Source organism: Anolis carolinensis, unplaced genomic scaffold (assembly GCF_035594765.1).
Source record: "Anolis carolinensis isolate JA03-04 unplaced genomic scaffold, rAnoCar3.1.pri scaffold_9, whole genome shotgun sequence".
In the NCBI taxonomy this organism is placed as follows: Eukaryota; Metazoa; Chordata; class Lepidosauria; order Squamata; family Dactyloidae; genus Anolis; species Anolis carolinensis.
The window spans coordinates 18,470,640-18,490,900 of record NW_026943820.1 but is presented as its reverse complement, the minus strand read 5'-3'; the positions used below and the strand labels follow the sequence as shown (position 1 = coordinate 18,490,900).

The 20,261-nt window shown below is 41.9% G+C and overlaps 2 protein-coding genes across 3 annotated transcripts in view; one reads left to right on the top strand and one right to left on the bottom strand.

The window, feature by feature from the left end:
* Positions 1-2,394: 2,394 nt before the first annotated feature.
* Positions 2,395-19,152, bottom strand: pard6a (par-6 family cell polarity regulator alpha). 2 transcript variants are annotated; one of them, XM_062962028.1, is made up of 3 exons: positions 18,885-19,152; positions 12,395-12,617; positions 2,395-3,701 (listed from the first exon to the last, which is right to left on the bottom strand). In XM_062962028.1, the coding sequence occupies exons 1-3, from the start codon at positions 19,137-19,139 to the stop codon at positions 2,911-2,913; spliced, it is 1,269 nt and encodes a 422-aa protein (XP_062818098.1). In that variant the 5' UTR covers positions 19,140-19,152; the 3' UTR covers positions 2,395-2,910. The 2 variants fall into 2 exon arrangements, with proteins under 2 accessions (XP_062818098.1, XP_062818097.1); XM_062962027.1 differs by having other exon boundaries at positions 2,395-3,704; positions 18,885-19,149.
* LOC103280044 (uncharacterized) overlaps positions 12,486-20,261 on the top strand; it is a 45,117-nt gene continuing 37,341 nt past the window's right edge. The window contains exons 1-2 of the mRNA XM_062961876.1: positions 12,486-12,680; positions 18,786-19,114. Coding sequence (XP_062817946.1) covers positions 12,486-12,680; positions 18,786-19,114 — 524 coding nt within the window. The remainder of the gene's footprint in view (positions 12,681-18,785; positions 19,115-20,261) is intronic.

Genomic DNA, 20,261 nt, shown 5'->3' with positions numbered 1-20,261 from the left:
CATAGGGTATTTTTTAAATCATTGGCAGATTATTTGGTGCCCTCTCTGCTACTGCCCCATATAGGAACTGCAAGCTTGGGGAGACTGAGGGAGACTGTGAATATGCAATAACGTTTGTACATCCCTATTAAAATATAGGATAGCAGTAAGGCCAACACCTTTTACTCCCGCTTCCCCCCTCCCCCCCCCCCCCCAAAAAGGTACAAGATGAGGAAACAAAAAGAAAGGAGAGCCAAAAGCATCACATTTTAGAAGACGCTGGAACAGTCAGCATCCAATTGCATCGTACTGAGCTTTGTTACAGTCTCACTATCTCCTGTCAGTGATAAGGTGTACATATCTCCTTGAGCACTTTATTATTGCACAAGTCCCCAGAAGAATGCTTTTGGTCATGTCAGCAGGATAAAATAAAGTACTCATTGAAAAATGTATGTAGCTGGAGGACTCTGGGAACTGCAGTGCAAGGAAGTGAATTTTCCAAGCTCTGATCCAAAGAAAACAGGTCACTGGTTCACCCCAAGGCTAGGTCCTGAGAGAAGTCAGGAGGAATAAGCATGAGCAAAAGGAGCAAGAAATCATAGCCTAGAGCAGGTTGGACAGACCCTTAAGTAAGTAAAACAAAGAGGAATTAACAGGATTTTAAATTGTAATTTTAAACATCTTCCCTAAAAGTCATTGGTTGCAAATGAGACTTTAGGGCTACCAGGTGGGAAAGTGATGCTTTTAGCAATAAGGATCACACATTGTCATTTTTCTTCAGCTATGCAAAGAGCTCAGTGTATCTGAAGAAATTGAAGCCTCACATTAAAATAAATACATTAATTAGCTTTAAGGCTGCTACTAAGCAAGATGTCTCTGCCTCACTCCCATTATTTATTATTTCTGTGCTCATAGCTGTTGCTTAGTCAGTAACAGAAAGATATGTGCAAAGACCCCAGGCAAGAATGCAAAGGAGGGAGTAGCCAGTTTGCAAGGGAATAGGATATTGGAATGAAATATTGTGGCTCCTTGAACAATCTATGCCTTTAGGAATAAACAAATACAATTTTTTGCCTTGAAGGTGCAAGTAGCCAATATAACTCCCTTCTAGAAGATGAAAATAAAGACAAAGGGACCCACTGTCTTAACCTATGATGAAATGCTCCATTCCCTTCATTTATGCAGGATCTAAGATCATCAAGCAAAAGCCATCACCCAAGGAGAAATTAAATTAGCATAACATTTGCATAATCTACATATTCTTCCATCAGATTTCTTTGTGTTCACTGTCTTAGGTGAAAACTACTCTCGACAAAATGCAGACAACAGAGAACAAGCAAGGAGCCAGCCACATAATCTCACTGCCTCCTAAAAGTAATTCTGTTCTAGGTCTATAATCCCAGTGTGCTACACAGAACAGGGTTTTTATTTTTCTGTGGTTGGGGTCATTTTGTTACCTTCCCTTCCTTACTTCCTCCCTTTTCTGTTTTTGCCATTAGTCATTTTCGTAGGAGACAAAGAACATGGCAGTCATGTTCCACTTACTTAATAGTCTCTATTAAATAGTTTGTTTTTCACTCTTGAAGGCATTGTGGGCCTCATCCCTTTTCAGGAAAGGGCTTGTGGAGGCTGACATGATGCATCTGGTCCATGGGAGGCAGGTTTGAGAGAAGATCTATATTTATTAATAACTTTATAGTTATTATAATAAAATAGCACCAATCCCTAATGCTCTTTTGCCACCATTAGTATATGTGTATCATTTAAAGGTCCATAACCTAATTCAGTATTTCCTAAATCCCAATTTTGGGGAAAAGATTGACTATAAAGTAGTTATTGATTATGATTATGGGGCTCATATGAATGGAAGAGCATAGAATCAAGGAGAGGCTCTAGTGACAGCAAACTACTAAGGATAAAGGTTGAAGCTGGTTGTTCGCAGTAATTAAAGGGACCAGTAGCTATTCATGAAGGGGAAAAGGAAGAAAATTAGTTTAGGAACACAGGATAAGAGCTTTTTTTTTCATGTCAGGAGCAACTTGAGAAACTGCAAGTTGCTTCTGATGTGAGAGAACTGGCTGCCCGCAAGGATGTTGCCCAGAGGATGTTTGATGTTTTACCATCCTGTGGGAGGCTTCTCTCATGTTCCCACATGGGAAGCTAAAGCTGACAGATAGGAGCCCATCCTATTCCCTGGATTCAAACCGCTGACCTTTTGGTCAACAGTCCTGCCAGCACAAGGGTTTACCCATTGCACCACTCGAGGCTCCAGGGTAAGAGCTAGAACAGAGTAAGAGCTAGAGCTAGAGCAGCTAGAGCCATCTCTGTTCCCCTTGATCAATCTCAGGCCCTCTGTGTCTTCCTTTTCTCCTCTCTGCTTCTGCAGTACATTTCTAAAAACCACACAAGAAACACTTCTTTAAAAAAACACACACCATATTTAATAGTCTGTTGTAATATATTAATCTGGGATGCATGTTTTCATAAAAACAACTAAAAACAAAACACTTTAATGAGAGCTGAGAGTGGGTGGAGGCAGAGACCGCAGGCTGTGAGGAGGGCACAACCCCACTTTGCCTGAAATACAGACCGGGCACAGAAGAGTGGAGACAGCAAATGTAATAAAATGCCCACTGTTTTGGATCAACAAAAAGTGGCCTTTTTCAGGTGATAATGGTTTCAGGGAATGTGGGCCAGCCCCTACTGCTCCCAACCCACCTGCCATTCTTGCTACAGGGGCTACAGAGAGCAGCACCACTGGACGTGGCAGGCAGTGAGCCAAAGGAGGGTCTGTGTCAGCACATCTGTGTAGTATCTCAGGTTCCAGAGGGGCTTCAGATTCCAGCTCCCTGCCTGTCCAGGAAGGAAGCCACTGCCACACTGACCTTGGTGATGTGGTTTCAAATACAAGCGGGGAGATGTCACCCAGGGCTATAGCGTGAAGACTGTGCCATCCTCCCGGAGACTTCCCGCTCGGCTGCCCCGAATGGGACTGCCACTGCCGCTGTGACTGTTCAGTGAGGGCAACGATCCCTGAGAGCTATACAGAGACAGGCTGTGCTGCAGGCTCTCAAGGAGACCACCATTGGGGCAACTGGCAGGCAAATCGCTCTCAATCACCAGGTCGCCATCTTCATCGCTCTCCCCCTCTGCAGTGCTGCAGTTGCTCAGATACTGGGAAGCTGGGCTGGGGGTCTGCTGGCTGGGGGTGCTGTCCGTGGATACTCCAGAACTGCCAGAAGCTTTACTGCTGCGGATTACGTTGTTGCGCTGGTTGGCTGGCTTAACAGTGATAATGAGATTATGGCTGTTGGCTACCATCATGTCCGTGACCTGGTCCAGTGACTTGCCTGCCACATCAATGCCGTTGACCTCAAGGATCTCATCATTCACAGCTAGAAGCCCAGTGCTTTCTGCTAGACCCCCTTTGACCAAGCGGGAGATGAAGATGCCGGGCACCTTCTCGACCCCATGGGGGGCCACTCGCACGCTGACCCCATCCCGGATGTAGAAGCCCAATGGTTTATTTGACCCGTGCTTGTGTAGCCTCACGCGCCGATGGGTCTCCGGCAGAATGTCCACATCAATGATGGAGGAGATCTGGCGGAAGTCCTGGGGCATTCCAATCAACAAGTGGGGCTTGGCCCGCTGGTGCACTGGGCGGAGAAGCCCCTTTTTCTTGCGCTGCAGGGAATTTGAGGCAAAGACGCTGGTGTCAGCTTCTGCTGCAAAGGAAAAAGAGAGCATAAGTCAAGATGTGTAGCTATGGGCTGCTCAGACTCAGCTGTTCATCCTCACTGTCAATAGCCCTCACTTCAGCCTCTCAGAGGTTGGAAATGTTGGTTTTGGATACAGGAATCCTGTTGGTGACAAGCAGACATGTAACCCTTGTCTCTGCCTATCTATGATATTTGAAGAAGATGTCATGTTCTGTACATACTTGAGCAAGGCTCCTTCCATGGCTGTGCAGCAGCATCCTCTTGTCACCAATCAATTCCAGGAGGGCACCTGGTTGCATTGTGGTGGCCCTTGCACACCCAGGGAAGGAGGAGATCCAAGAGGAATCACCACAGTATCTCAGTGACCAATTTACATGGCCAAATAATGCAGTTTGAATTACGTCATATGACCAGTGTAGACTCACACAATGCAGTTTAGGCTGAATTATATGAGCCTACACTGAGCATATAATGCAGATCAGCTGGTCTGTCTTCCAACACTTCTGCTTCTTTTGCAAGTTTGCCATTTTTTAGCATTATCATATTTTATCCTATAGACAATTACTTGTGGCTGGGTATGATTATCTTCCTTGGCAGTGGGTCTGTAAGTGGCTATAGAGACCTATATTGAATCTACATGGTCTTTATTTGAATGTAAGTGTGTTTTTCTGGCTGGGTAGAGAGGTAAAGTTAGATAAAGGAAGCTAGCTAAATGTGGCACATTATAAATCCTATAAGCAAAGAACAGCCCCATGGATAACTCATTACCCTTGGTTGAGGTCCTCATGAGTCAACAGTGTGGTAGCTAAAAAAAGCCAAGGCAATTCTAGGCTGCATCAATGGTAATATAGTGTCTAAATTGTGGGAAGATCATAATCACACCCTGTTCTGTTTTGGTCAGACCTTGCTTTGAATAACCTTGTGTCCAGTTCTGGGCATCACAATTCAAGAAGGACACTGACAAGCTGGAAGAGGTCCAGAGGAGGGCTACCAACATGATCAAAGGTTTGGACACCGAACCCTACAAGGACCTGGGGGTGTTTAGCATGGGGAAAAGAAGGCTGAAAAGGGACATGATATCCATGTTTAAATATCTGAAAGGATGTCACATTGAAGAGGGAGTGAGATTGTTTTCTACTGCTCTGGAGACTAGACCACAATGGAGCAATGGATTCAAATTGCATATGCCACTGTTTGGCAGTGGCATATGCTGCTTTGGAGTGTGATGGAATCTCCTTCTCTGGAGGTTTTAAAGCAGAGGCTGGATGGTCATCTGTCAGGGTGTTTTGATTGTAACTTCCTGCAGGGCATAGCAGGTTGACTGGATGGTCCTTGGGGTCCCTTCCAATTCTATGATTCTACGATTCTATTCATGTATGTGCTACATAAAATTATATTCCTCCAATCAATGGGAAACTATACATAAATTGCTCCTTTTCTAGGACAATCTCTTTACAGAAGGTTGGTGAGAGAGGAGGGTGGCAGCACGGAGAGCTATAGTTGCACCTCTCCAGCAGTTACTCCTGAGCATCTTGAGTCATTCCCTTTGTTTGGTGAAAAGAGCACAATATGCCACACAGCCTTTCTTTCACCATCTAAACCAGCTGACTGCCCAGAGATAGCGGAGGATATAATCCCATCACTAGCCAGTCTAGTTGGCTTCTGCATGTGAAACTGAGAAGAGGGGCAATCTTGTATTTCGCCTCAGGCAATAACGTGCCTTGTGCCAGCCCTGTGGTGACATTTAGAAGTCATTAGGATATCATTGACAGATGCTAACTGTGGCAGAAAAGAGGTGACAATTCCAGTTCACGGAGTCTCAGAAAAGACAGCTGGGTCAAAACCCTGGCTCCCTCCCTGTTCTCTTCTCTACCCAAGAGAGATCCTGACCCAGGCCTGGATGTGTGGCACCTGCCAGTAACAGATCACTCAGCTTTCTTTTCTGGGATTACCCACTACATGCCAGGCTGGGATTAAAAGGGATATGAATAATTCAGTTTTAATCACACTTTGAGCAATAGCCTGTGGACTTAACACCATCGCTGCCAGTTCAAGCCCCTTCCAACAACAGTAGTAGAGTATCACTGCTAGTGCTCCAAAGATAGAGGGCTAGGACACCTGAACATTAGGAATGATGATGATGATGATGATGATGATATTTATAATAATAAATCTTTATTTGTACCCTGCCACCATCTCAGGGGACTCATGGCGGCTCACAGAAGCGCTATAGTGCTGTATATAAACATATAAACAATACACAGTACACAAGTACAAATACAGTATATGACATAAGTATAAAAACAAGAATACATGTAAAATCCCAGTAAAAATAGTAAGGATTATAAAATTTCCTAAAATGCAGTAGAACCTGCAAATTTGTTGAACTTCCGGACTGTATGAGCTGTTCAACAGTGGAACTCTCTGCCTCAGAGTGTGATGGAAGCTCTGTTTTGGAGGCTTTTAAACAGGCTGGATGGCCATCTGTCTGAGGGGCTTTGATTTTGCTTTTCCTGCCAGGCAGATGGCCCATGCAGTCTCTTCCAACTATTATTCTATAATTCTTGGATGTAGCTTCAAAATAATTTAGAAAGGAGGACCATGTTATAGAAAGCCACCACTCTGTACAGGCCTATAGGGCGAATAAAACAATTTAGTTGATGGGAGCATATTTCAAAAATATATACGCAAAAAATCACACAACTTTCTATGCCAGGGAAGAATGGAACCAGTACAGGGGGGAAAGTGTTTTGGTGTGAGTTAGAGATTCACCTGCTTCTAATTCCAAAACAGAAATATCTGTGTTACCTTGTTGGCAACACTGTTCTTCACTGGACCTAGCAGGAGGGATGATTCATTGGATCATCTAAAAATGTCATTTGTGACAAGCTGCAGGATGATCATGAAGACTTTCTGAGCTGGGACAGGTTAGCTCTTTAATACTGTCATAAAAGTGGGGAACACCCTGGTGTCCAACACCTAAACCTTTGTGTCTGCTTGGCTTAAGAATCCCAGAAGGCAATATTGGCATTGTCTTGAAATCCCCTGCACAACACACCCCGAGGACTGTGACCCATTTCACCATCTGCTCCATCCATATTTTGCAACAGGGTCAACTATGGCCTCCAAAAATGTTATGATTCTGCTTATTTATTCAGTCATTTCTGGCACAGAGTCAGTCTGGAAGTCAGGAATGGATAACCAAAGCTGACCCTATTTATGGTTTTGCCCGTCAGAGGTCCCCGCTTGCCACAAGCACTGAGTTTATTTGCAAGATTGTGCCCATAACTGAATAGCCTTTGCTGATTCATCTAAGTTTGTAGTACTACCAATTATTAGAAAACTCTCAGTGAGGAAGGAAGGCGGACAGGCTTTTACCAGGTCACTGTGCCTGAGCAGCACATCCCTCGTTTTACAGCACTTCCCAGACAGAGTTATAAATATCACACTGTGGTTTTGGTGCAGAAGCTTATTTTTAGCCCAGGAAACTTGCTGGGGAATGGGAGTCTCCTTGCTCCCCTCCTCCAGCTGTAATTAATCAAAGCTCAGCTAGATTTTGAATGATTTTGCCGAATCCTCCTTGAGTAGTCCTTAGGTCTTTGACCTGCATGCAAGGAGAGGGGGCTCCTGGCTTCCTCCACACAGAACGGTCACCAACACTCTCCCGTCCCTGAGGCAGCAAGATTCACAGGCTCTGGACCAGGGGTCCCCAAACTTTTTGAACAGGGGGCCAGTTCACGATCTTTCGGACCGTTGGAGGGCCGGACTATAGTTGGCCACCGAGCAATAAATAATAATAATAATAACAATAATAATAAAAAAGAGGGTTGGAAGAGACCCCTTGGGCCATTGAGTCCAATCCCCTTCTGCCTTTGTACACCAAAATCACTAGCAAAGCACCCCCAACCGATGGCCTACCACCCTCAATGTTGTTGTTAATAATAATAATAATAATAAAGATGGTTGGAAGAGACCCCTTAGGCCATTGAGTCCAACTCCCTTCTGCCTTTGTGTACCAAAATCACTAGCATAGCACCCCGACAGATGGCCTCTCAGCCTCAATGTTGTTGTTGTTGTTAATAATAATAATAATAACAATAATAATAATAATAATAAAGAGGGTTGGAAGAGACCCCTTGGGCCATTTAGTCCAACCCTTTTCTGCCTTTGTGCACCAAAAGCACAAGCAAAGCATCCCTGACAGATGGCTACCCAGTCTAATAATAATAGGGGTTTTAAGAAAAGAAGAGACCCCTTGGGTCATTTAGCCCAACCCCCTTCTGCCCTTGTGCCGTAGGGGCCGGATAAATGGCTTCGATGGGCCGCATCCGGCCCCCGGGCCTTAGTTTGGGGACCCCTGCTCTGGACGGTTGTGTTGAGAGACATGACTGGTCAGTAGGTTCTACTCTCAGGACTGGGGCTATTTCCTCCAGCCTGGTGCTAAGTTTAACTGCTATCCTATTTGCTTACAGCGTCCTACCACTGAGGATGCCTCTCAAGACCTGTGATTTCTCACTTACATGTACTTTATGTTTATATCCCTCCTTTCCTCCAATGAGCTCAAAGAAGATTCCTGTTTTATTTTCAAAACACTTCTGTGAAGCAGGTCAGGCTGAAAGACAGCAACTCCTACTAGAAGAGGGCTGGTTTAAGGCTCCCCTAGCAGCTAGAGTTGATAGGCTCTGGTCAAGGATAGATCTTCAGAAAGTTCCAAATACTAACAAACAAGTACCACGAGACCATGAAGAAAATCTTCTGCTGAACACTCTTCTTTTAAAAACAGGCTTATTCTCCTTGCCCGGGATTTAATATTTTCTATTCTTCTAAGCCAGGCTGGGAAACTAAAGGTGCTTGGAACCATTCCCCTTGCCCCCACCTGGAATGCATGTTTTGGCAACCATTTTGATTGGTTTTCAGACTATTTTTTCCCTTTAAGGGGAGTTTGAGGAAGCAAACTGTCATTCTTCTGGGCAGTTTGGAGGCTTTGGGACAATTCTCATGAAAAAATTATCCTCCTAATTTAAAAATTGGGTGAGGCTTCTGGGGTCACACTTTGGGGTCTCAAGGGCAATGCTTTGCCCATGCTTGCCCTAAGCCATTCCTTCCAACTAGGCAACAATACAATACCTCACAACCTCTGAGGATGCCTGCCATAGATGTGGGCGAAACGTCAGGAGAGAATACTCCTGGAACATGGGCACACAGCCCGAAAGACATACAACAACCCTGTGATCCCGGCCATGAAAGCCTTCGACAATACATGCAAGTCCTGTGGTTTACTAGACCAGGGTGTCAAACTCATTTTCACCGAGGGCCACGTCAGCCTTATGGTTGCCTTTAAAGGGTAAGATTGTATTAATATAACTATGTTGTCCTAGCATTGAAAGACTCACAGACCACATAAAATGACATGGCAGGCCGGATTCAGCCCACGGGCATCGTGTTTGATACGTCAGACTGAGGACTAAACCAGATGTGATCTTCGTTGCATTGCTCACTCGCATGGTGTAGATTGTCGGCATAGTCACAGTGATTCCCAACCTTTGGTCCTCTGGTTGTTTTGGGCTTCAGCTCCCAGAAATCCCAGCCAGCTTACCAGCTGTTGGGAATTGTGGGAACTATAGTCCAAAACACCTGGAGGACCAAAAGTTGAGAATCACTGGCATAGTGGGTACAGGGGTGAGATAGTGAGCCTTTAAAATTTCTCCAGCCATAATTCCAATTGGAACCCACGTCCTCCACTGTTTATTATTTACCCTGGGAGGAAAACTCTTAACTGGTACAAGAACCATCACGATCAATGTGTTGTCAAAGGCTTTCATGGCTGGAATCACTGGGTTGCTGTGAGTTTTCTAGGCTGTATGGCCATGTTCCAGAAGCATTCTCTCCTGATGTTTCGCCCACATCTATGGCAGGCATCCACAGAGGTTGCGAGGTACCTCACAACCTCTGAAGATGCCTGCCACAGATGTGGGTAAAATGTCAGAAGAGAATGCTTCTGGAACGTGGCCATACAGCCCGGAAAACTCACAGCAAACCATCATGATCAATTTGTTTTATCTTGAAGATGACACCAGAGTCTTTGCTGCTATTGCTGCAACAGACTTGCAGAGCTGCGCCTCTGAAAAAAAGTCCCTTGACTGCTTTTTAACTATCTGCAGTCAGCCAGCCGGTCACTATCTCAGGCATGAGGCCTGGGTATCTTCCCCATTTGAACCTGCTTGAAATCTAAGATCCTCAGCACTGGCTTTGCTGTGTATCCAATGGTTCTGTGAGGCTGAGCTGGAGGGTGCACAGGACAGGGCTTTCTCGGTAGCAGCACCCAGACCAAAGACCTGTCTGGCTCCATCTCTTGCACAGTTCTGGAAGTCAGCTAATAATAGGGGTTGCTGTTCTGGCAATTTTTTAATTGTTTTAAAACCACCTGTCAAGAAGGACTTTGATTCTTCATTCCTACATGACAGGGGGGTTGGACTGGATCGATCTTATGGTCTCTTCCAAATCTATAATTCTATTAAATTGCCTCTTAAGGCAGCAGAGGCAACCACCTCCGACAGGAATGAGAAACCTCCAGTCAGCACATTAGACGTTGCCTTGCTCAGTTTCTTTTGTTGCTATTCTAGCAGGAGGATTCTCAATTCATTGTCCAAACAATGAGAACCTTTTCAAACTCTGGATAAGAGATTGTTTAAAACTGAGATCTGGGGAATGAGCTTTGGCTTGCAGTCTAGGAAGATGTATGGAACTGAACTCTGCTTTGTAGCCCGGAAGCTGCTGCAACAGAGCAGAAGCTGAGCAGATATGCATTGAACTGATATGCATTGTGGTCTGTAGAGCTGGTGAGAAAGGTGTCCCAGCAGATAAAAATGATATCTGGTCTACCATTCACTTTGGCCCTACCCTATGTGGCCTCAGCCCTGACCTTGCTGGAAGGCATCTCAGCCGTTGAGCAAGAGATATTCCTGTTCACATGATACTTTGACTGGGATGATCTGCATATGCAGTTCTATATCTGAAGAACAAAGAGTCACAGGGCAACCTTAAGACTAGTGATTAATTATAGCATTACAATAACACTGTTATTATCGGTGGGTTTCTTAGGTAAACCCACAGGTAGCTCTGAGACATTTGGTGTTCACAAAGGCTAATCTATATATAAATGAGTGAAGGCATCACGGCGACCAACAAAACAACAAAACTACAGGCCCCCCAACCTCAAAATTTGACAACACAACCCATCATCCACGCCTCTAGGTTGATACAACAAAAAGAAAAGAAAAATAAAGTCCTAACTAGAGGGAAAGGAATAATTGTTTTTATCCAATTGTTGCCAGTTAGAGGACTAATCTCTGCCCACTTGGTCTCCTAGCAACCAACTCAGCCCAGGGGACAGGCAGACTTAGGCTTTAAAGCTGCAAGGCCATTACATCCTAATCATTTCCCCTAATTGCAGCATTCATACTTGCCTCCAACAGACAAAAAAAATCAGAAATATTATATATTTGCAACCTTTAGGAAATAATATCCCCTGATGGCACAGCATGTTAAAGCACTGAGCTGCTGAACTGCTGGACCAAAAGGCCGCAGGTTTGAATTGGGGGACCAGAGTGAGCTCTCACTGTTAGCCCCAGCTTCTGCCAACCCAGAAGTTCAAAAACATGCAAATGTGCATGCATCAATAGGTACTGCTCCGGCGGGAAGGTAACACCGCTGCATGCAGTCATCCCACATGACCTTGGAGGAGTCTACTGACAACGCCGGCTCTTCGGCTTAGAAATGGAGATGAGCACCAACCCGCAGAGTCAGACATGACTGGACTTAATGTCAGGGGAAAACGTTTACCCTTTACCTTAACTACCACCAATTCCTCAATACTTTATTTCCCATACCACCATACTTCGCCACAACAACGCGTGGCCGGGCACAGCTAGTGTTATCATAAACCTGTTAAGTCTTAAAGATGCCACACAACTCTTTTTCTATTTTGTTCAAAGGACGCAACAACTATTGGGAAGTAAAATTTCAGCCCGTGTTACTTTATATCAAAGATTTTAAACACAAGTCTAAAACTGGAATCACATAGGCCTGACATGAGAAGTGATGAACATGGAGACAGGGAAGTAAGTGACCAAGACAGGAAGGTCTGCCATGGCTAGAGATGAGCAGGTCTGTCTTTTTTTTACTTTCTGGAACTTCTCAGATTGTGAAGGATATGCTTGTTGCAACCTGTCACATTTCAGGGATGGAGTCAACATAAAAGTTGCACATTTTTTTGTTGTTTTCCGCAAAGGGATGCATTTTGGTGTGCATTTCTACATAAGACATCCGTATTTGTGGGCTGTCTTTGGATCAGATATTTGCATTGCAAAATTCAAGAAAAACTGTGATGGCTACTTGCAATCTGGTTCACTCATTCATTCATTTATCTGGATTCCTGCTATAATGTGAACCAAATGAATTTCACCATCATCTTGAGCCATGGTAGGGGATTCTTATTTGTTTTGCTTTCGTTTTTAGTTGCTATGATTAAACTACAAAGACAAGAAATCCTTTTGTAAACCACCTAATGATCTGCCAGTAAATACTGCTATCTTCCCAGAACCGCTCAGGTGAAGGACAGGAAACAAACAATGGTTTAAGCAGAATTCAGTTTGATATGTGAAGAGAAGGGTCAGTAGGAGTACATTAGTCCTTACCCCGCTTCTGGATGATGATCCGGAGCAGAGGATTGGCTGATGACAGTGCCTTGTGGTAATTGTCATCATTGTTGATGGGTAGCAGGTCACCATGGATGTCTGTGTACCCAAGCAGGACATCCACACAAGGGATTTGGTGGACCCTCTGGATCAACTGGTAGAATTCCTGGAAGCCTCCCACAGCGGAGCGTTTCATGGCAAAACGACGGAATTCAGCATCAAACTAGACAAGGAGAGGAAAAAGGATCAGCCTTGCAGCTTCACAAATTACCGCATTTACTCAAATGTAATGCACATCATTTTGGCCAAATTAGGATGTGCAGTAGAGTTGATGGTGCCTTAGATTCAATTGCAAACTTGAATAATATCCCTGATCACATTGTGGTGCATCTTTGCTAGTCATATCATAGGTGATCCCACGAGGACGAGTCTGATTGTCCTCCAAGGGTTGAGTCTTGGCGGGGGGTCCATAAGTAACTGTGAAGACTTACCGTATTCTGGATCTGCATGGTCTTTCACAATGAGGACATAGTGCCTCACTCATCATGCCTCCTCTAAAGTGCCCTCACTGCATTGGTTTTTCTTGGTTTATTTTACAAATGCTACTCTACAGAAATGGGGAGGCTACACAACGAGTGTCCACGGAAGTTTATCGATGGAACCTGATTTCTAAATTATTTTGCGTTATGGAACTACTCTTCATGATTCACTAAAAAAAAGGTTTCACACCCCCCCCCCCGCCCGGAAATTTTTTTCTGGTTATGGCCCTGGTTGTTACTGTTGTTTTTGTGTGCCTTCAAGTATTTTCTGAATTATGGTGACCCTAAGGCAGACGTGGGAGTCTCCAGTGGCTCAGTGTGTTAAAGCGCTGAGCTGCTGAACTTGCAGACTGAAAGGTCCCAGGTTCAAATCCGGGGATCAAAATGAGTGCCCGCTGTTAGCTCCAGCTTCTGCCAACCTAGCAGTTCGAAAACATGCCAATGTGAGTAGATCAATAGGTACCGCTCCGGCAGGAAGGTAACAGCGTTCCATGTAGTGATGCCGGCCACATGACTTTGGAGGTGTCTACGGACAACGCCAGCTCTTCGGCTTAGAAATGGAGATGAGCACCAACCCCCAGAGTCAGACACGACTGGACTTAACATTAGGGGAAAGCTTTATCTTTACCTTTAAGGCAGAAGTATCAGGGAGTTTTCTTGGCAAGGTTTGTTCAGAGGGTGTTGGCTTTGTCTTGCCCTAAGGCCAAGACAATGTGACCTTCCCAAGGCTACCCAGGCTTTCTATGGTGGTTTGGGTCCAAACCCTAGTCTCCAGAGAGGTATTCTGATGCTCAGACCACTATGCTACCTCCCTAGAAAAGAGCATATCTACAATATTCACAGGTGAAGTTCCAGACATGTGTGGATAAACAGTTTGTAGCAATCGAAGTTTAAGATTAAAGGGAGAGAGAGAAGCTGGAAATGTTTTGAAAACAGCTGAAAGAGTGGGTTATTGGACTGCCGCCGCCAAAGAAGGTATAAAAGAGTCAGGTACAAAATAACAAGCTGATAATTCTGCCCAACAAATTTAGGAAAATCACCCATTTTCACGTTTTTCAGTCCTTGCCTTAAATCACATGGGGATGGAGTATTTGTAGTATAACATGATGTTTTTGTAGTCAATATTTTCAATATATCGTGATATTTTGGTGCTAAATTAGTGAATACAGTAATTACAACATAACATTACTGCGTATTGAACTACTTTTTTGTCAAATTTGTTGTATAACATGATGTTTTGGTGCTTAATTTGTAAAACCTAATTTGATGTTTAATAGGCTTTTCCTTAATCCCTCCTTATTATCCAGCATATTTGCTTATCCAACATTCTGCTGGCCCACTTAGCTTGGATAAGTGAGACTCTACTGTATATTGAAAACATCGACTACAAAAATGCCTTGAATAATCCAGAACCTTGGATAAGCGAGTCTTGGATAAGTGAGACTCTACTGTATATTGAAAACATTGACTACAAAAATGTCTTGAGTAATCTAGATCCTTGGATAAGCGAGTCTTGGATAAGTGAGACTCTACTGTATATACAATATACTATATTATTATTATAGCATAATATTAGTCTTATGTATTATTATATTGTTATATTTACACAGGAGACATGGTGGAATGATGTTATTAAAGTAGAGTCTCACTTATCCACGCCTCGCTTATCCAAGCTTCTGGATTATCCAAGCCATTTTTGTAGTTAATATCTTAATATATCGTGATATTTTGGTGCTAAATTCATAAATACAGTAATTACTACATAGCATTACTGTTTATTGAACTACTTTTTCTGTCAAATTTGTTGTATAACATGATGTTTGGGTGCTTAATTTGTAAAATCATAACCTAATTTGATGTTTAATAGGCTTTTCCTTAATCCCTCCTTATTATCCAAGATATTCGCTTATCCAAGCTTCTGCTAGTCCGTTTAGCTTGGATAAGTGAGACTCTACTGTATATTGAAAACATCGACTACAAAAATGTCTTGAACAATCCAGAACCTTGGATAAGCGAGTCTTGGATAAATGAGACTCTACTGTATATTGAAAACATCAACTACAAAAATGTCTTGAATAATCCAGAACCTTGGATAAGGGAGTCTTGGATAAATGCGACTATACTGTATATTGAAAACATCGACTACAAAAATGTCTTGAATAATCCAGAACCTTTGATAAGCGAGTCTTGGATAAGTGAGACTATACTGTATATTGAAAACATCGACTACAAAAATGCCTTGAATAATCCAGAACCTTGGATAAGCGAGTCTTGGATAAGTGAGACTATACTGTATATTGAAAACATCGACTACAAAAATGTCTTGAATAATCCAGAACCTTTGATAAGCGAGTCTTGGATAAATGCGACTATACTGTATATTGAAAACATCGACTACAAAAATGTCTTGAATAATCCAGAACCTTTGATAAGCGAGTCTTGGATAAGTGAGACTATACTGTATATTGAAAACATCGACTACAAAAATGCCTTGAATAATCCAGAACCTTGGATAAGCGAGTCTTGGATAAGTGAGACTATACTGTATATTGAAAACATCGACTACAAAAATGTCTTGAATAATCCAGAACCTTTGATAAGCGAGTCTTGGATAAATGCGACTATACTGTATATTGAAAACATCGACTACAAAAATGTCTTGAATAATCCAGAACCTTTGATAAGCGAGTCTTGGATAAGTGAGACTATACTGTATATTGAAAACATCGACTACAAAAATGCCTTGAATAATCCAGAACCTTGGATAAGCGAGTCTTGGATAAGTGAGACTATACTGTATATTGAAAACATCGACTACAAAAATGTCTTGAATAATCCAGAACCTTTGATAAGCGAGTCTTGGATAAGTGAGACTATACTGTATATTGAAAACAAATTTGTCAGAAAAAGTAGTTCAATACGCAGTAATGCAAAGTAGTAATTACTGTATTTACGAATTTAGCACCAAAATATCACGATATATTGAAAACATTGACGACAAAAATGGCTTGGATTATCCAGAGGCTTGGATGAGCGAGGCTTGGATAAGTGAGACTCTACTGCAGGGGTCCTCAAACTTTTTAAGTGGAGGGCCGGTTCATGGTCCCTCAGACTGTTGAGGGGCCGAATTATCATTTGAAAAAAAAAAAAACCGAACAAATTCCTATGCACATGTCTTATTTGTAGTCCAACCTCCCCCCCCCCCCACACACACAACAACATTTATTTATTTATTTGCTACATTTATACCCCACCCTCTCTCACCCCGAAGGGGACTCAGAGCGACTTACAAGTTTTATGTACATACAATATATTGTATTATTAGCATAGTACAATATTAGCATTATATATTACTATATTTACTATACCAATTTACTGTAATATTATTAGTAATGTTACATTTAATATATACTATATAATATTATTATATTGTATTATTATTAGTATTATATTGGATTACATGATGATATTAGTATCAATATTATATGTATACACAATATATTATATTAATTACCATAGCACAATATTAGTAAATGAAAGAACAATACAATATTTAAAAATAAAAACAATTTTAACCAACATACAGTAAACCTATCAGGATTTCAATGGGAAGTGTGGGTTCTTCTTCTGGCCAATGAGATAGTCAGGTTAAGTAGAATTGTTGTTGTTGTGTGCCTTCAAGTCATTTCAGACTTTGGGTGTGCCTAAGTCTAAAACTGAGGGCGGGGGCCAGGTAAATGACCTTGGAGGGCCGCATCCGGCCCCCGGGCCTTAGTTTGGGGACCCCTGCTCTACTGTATTATAATAATATTGTTATATTGACACAGGGGACATGGTGGAATGATGTTATTATTTATATTATAATATTGTTATATTGACACAGGAGACATGGTGGAATGATGTTATTATTTATATTATAATAATATTGTTATATTGACACAGGAGACATGGTGGAATGATGTTATTATTTATATTATAATATTGTTATATTGTTATACAGCAGACATGGTGGAATGATGTTATTATTTATATTATAATAATATTGTAATATTGACACAGGAGACATGGTGGAATGATGTTATTATTTATATTATAATAATATTGTTATATTGACACAGGAGACATGGTGGAATGATGTTATTATTTATATTATAATAATATTGTTATATTGACACAGGGGACATGGCGATATGATGTTATTATTTATATTATAATAATATTGTTATATTGACACAGGGGACATGGCGGAATGATGTTATTATTTATATTATAATAATATTGTTATATTGACACAGGGGACATGGCGGAATGATGTTATTATTTATATTATAATAATATTGTTATATTGACACAGGGGACATGGCGGAATGATGTTATTATTTATATTATAATAATATTGTTATATGGTGGAATGATGTTATTATTTATATTATAATAATATTGTTATATTGTTATACAGGAGACATGGTGGAATGATGTTATTATTTATATTATAATAATATTGTTATATTGACACAGGGGACATGGCGGAATCATGTTATTATTTATATTATAATAATATTGTTATATTGACACAGGGGACATGGCGGAATGATGTTATTATTTATATTATAATACTGTTATATTGACACAGGAGACATGGTGGAATGATGTTATTATTTATATTATAATAATATTGTTATATTGACACAGGGGACATGGCGGAATGATGTTATTATTTATATTATAATAATATTGTTATATTGACACAGGGGACATGGCGGAATCATGTTATTATTTATATTATAATATTGTTATATTGACACAGGGGACATGGAGGAATGATGTTATTATTTATATTATAATAATATTGTTATATTGACACAGGGGACATGGCGGAATGATGTTATTATTTATATTATAATAATATTGTTATATTGACACAGGGGACATGGCGGAATGATGTTATTATTTATATTATAATAATATTGTTATATGGTGGAATGATGTTATTATTTATATTATAATAATATTGTTATATTGTTATACAGGAGACATGGTGGAATGATGTTATTATTTATATTATAATAATATTGTTATATTGACACAGGAGACATGGTGGAATGATGTTATTATTTATATTATAATAATATTGTTATATTGACACAGGAGACATGGTGGAATGATGTTATTATTTATATTATAATAATATTGTTATATGGTGGAATGATGTTATTATTTACATTATTATAATATTGTTATATGGTGGAATGTTGTTATTATTTATATTATAATAATATTGTTATATTGTTATACAGGAGACATGGTGGAATGATGTTATTATTTATATTATAATAATATTGTTATATTGACACAGGAGACATGGTGGAATGATGTTATTTATATTATAATAATATTGTTATATGGTGGAATGATGTTATTATTTACATTATTATAATATTGTTATATGGTGGAATGATGTTATTATTTACATTATAATAATATTGTTATATGGTGGAATGATGTTATTACTTATATTATAATAATATTGTTATATTGTTATACAGGAGACATGGTGGAATGATGTTATTATTTATATTATAATAATATTGTTATATTGACACAGGAGACATGGTGGAATGACGTTATTATTTATATTACTGTTTATATTATAATAATATAATATTACAGCAACGAAATCATATATAAAATGGCAATCTATATCTCCACACAATAATGCCCAATAATACGCATATCGAATAAGGGTGATGATAATGGGAAGGCAATGGGCAGGCGCCCACCCCTCGGCCTATCTCCCAAAGGCACTCGCTGCCTGAGGAGAGAAGCGGCCCCTTCGGAGGCCCTGAGCGGAGCCTCCCCGCCGGGCGCATCGTTGCGTAATCCCCGGGAGGAGGCGGGAAAGGCGAGGGAGGAGGGAGGGGGCCGGGGCACCTGCTGCGGCGCTCGCTCACCTTGCTCTTGACCTCGATGACGGGCTCGGAGGCGCGCGCCGGCGTCCGGTGGGGCTTGGCCATGCTGAGGAGACCCGGGCGGGCGGGCAAAGCGGGCGAGGAGAGGCGAGGCGAGGGAGGCGGGCGCCCCGCTCCGCCGCCGCCGCCGCCTCCTCTGCAGACCCAAGGAGGGATCTCGCCCTCGCCGCCGCCGCCGCCGCCGCCGCGCCTGACGTCACCCGGCCCCGCAGGTTGGTTGCGGGAGCGGCGCGCCATTGGCCGCAGATGCCGCCGCCGAAAAGGGGCGGGCCCACAACGTTGGGATGAAGGCGGCCGACAACGTCGCCTAGGCAACCCGCGTCGCCAGGCGGATCAAAGGGAAAAAGAGACCGGGGGGGGGGGGGGGGGAAGGGGAGGAGTGCTGCTTCCACACATGAACCTCAGAGGTTGTGAGGCGAGTTGGAAATTAGGCAAGTGGGGTGATATATCTGTGGAATAATGTCCAGGGTGGGAGAAAGAACTCTTGTCTCAATGTGTTGTCGAAGGCTTTCATGGCCGGGATCACAGGGTTGTTGTATGTCTTTCGGGCTGTGTGGCCATGTTCCAGAAGCATTCTCTCCTGACGTTTCGCCCACATCTATGGCAGGCATCCTCAGGGGTTGTGAGGTATGGAGAAAACTAAGCAAAGAGGTTAATATATATCTGTGGACCTCTCTCACCCTAGACTTTCCACAGATATATATTAACCTCTTTGCTTAGTTTTCTCCATACCTCACAACCTCTGAGGATGCCTGCCATAGATGTGGGCGAAACGTCAGGAGAGAATGCTTCTGGAACATGGCCACACAGCCCGAAAGACATACAACAACCCAACTCTTGTCTCCTTTGCATCACCTGTAGGCCCCTCCCACCAGTAACATGCTCTGCTAATTGTATATACCAGGGGTCCCCAAACTTTTTAAGCCGAGGGCCGGCCCACAATCCTTCAGACTGTTGAGGGGCCGGATTATCATTTGGAAAAAACAAAAACAAACAAATTCTGATGCACACTGCACATGTCTTATTTGTAGTGCAAAAACAACAACAACAAGAACAATGAAAGAACAATACAATATTTAAAAATAAAAACAATTTTAACTCAACATACATTTATCAGGATTTCAATGGAGAGTATGGGCCTGCTTCTGGCCAATGAGATAGTCAAGTTAATTGGGATTGTTGTTGTTATTGTTGTTGTGTGCCTTCAAGACATTTCAGACTTTGGGTGAGCCTAAGTCTAAAATGTATTTATTTATTATTTATTTATTTACTGCATTTATTTACTACATTTGTATCACAGCCTTCTCACCCCAAAGGGGACTCAGTGGCTTACAAATTATATGTACATAGAATATATTA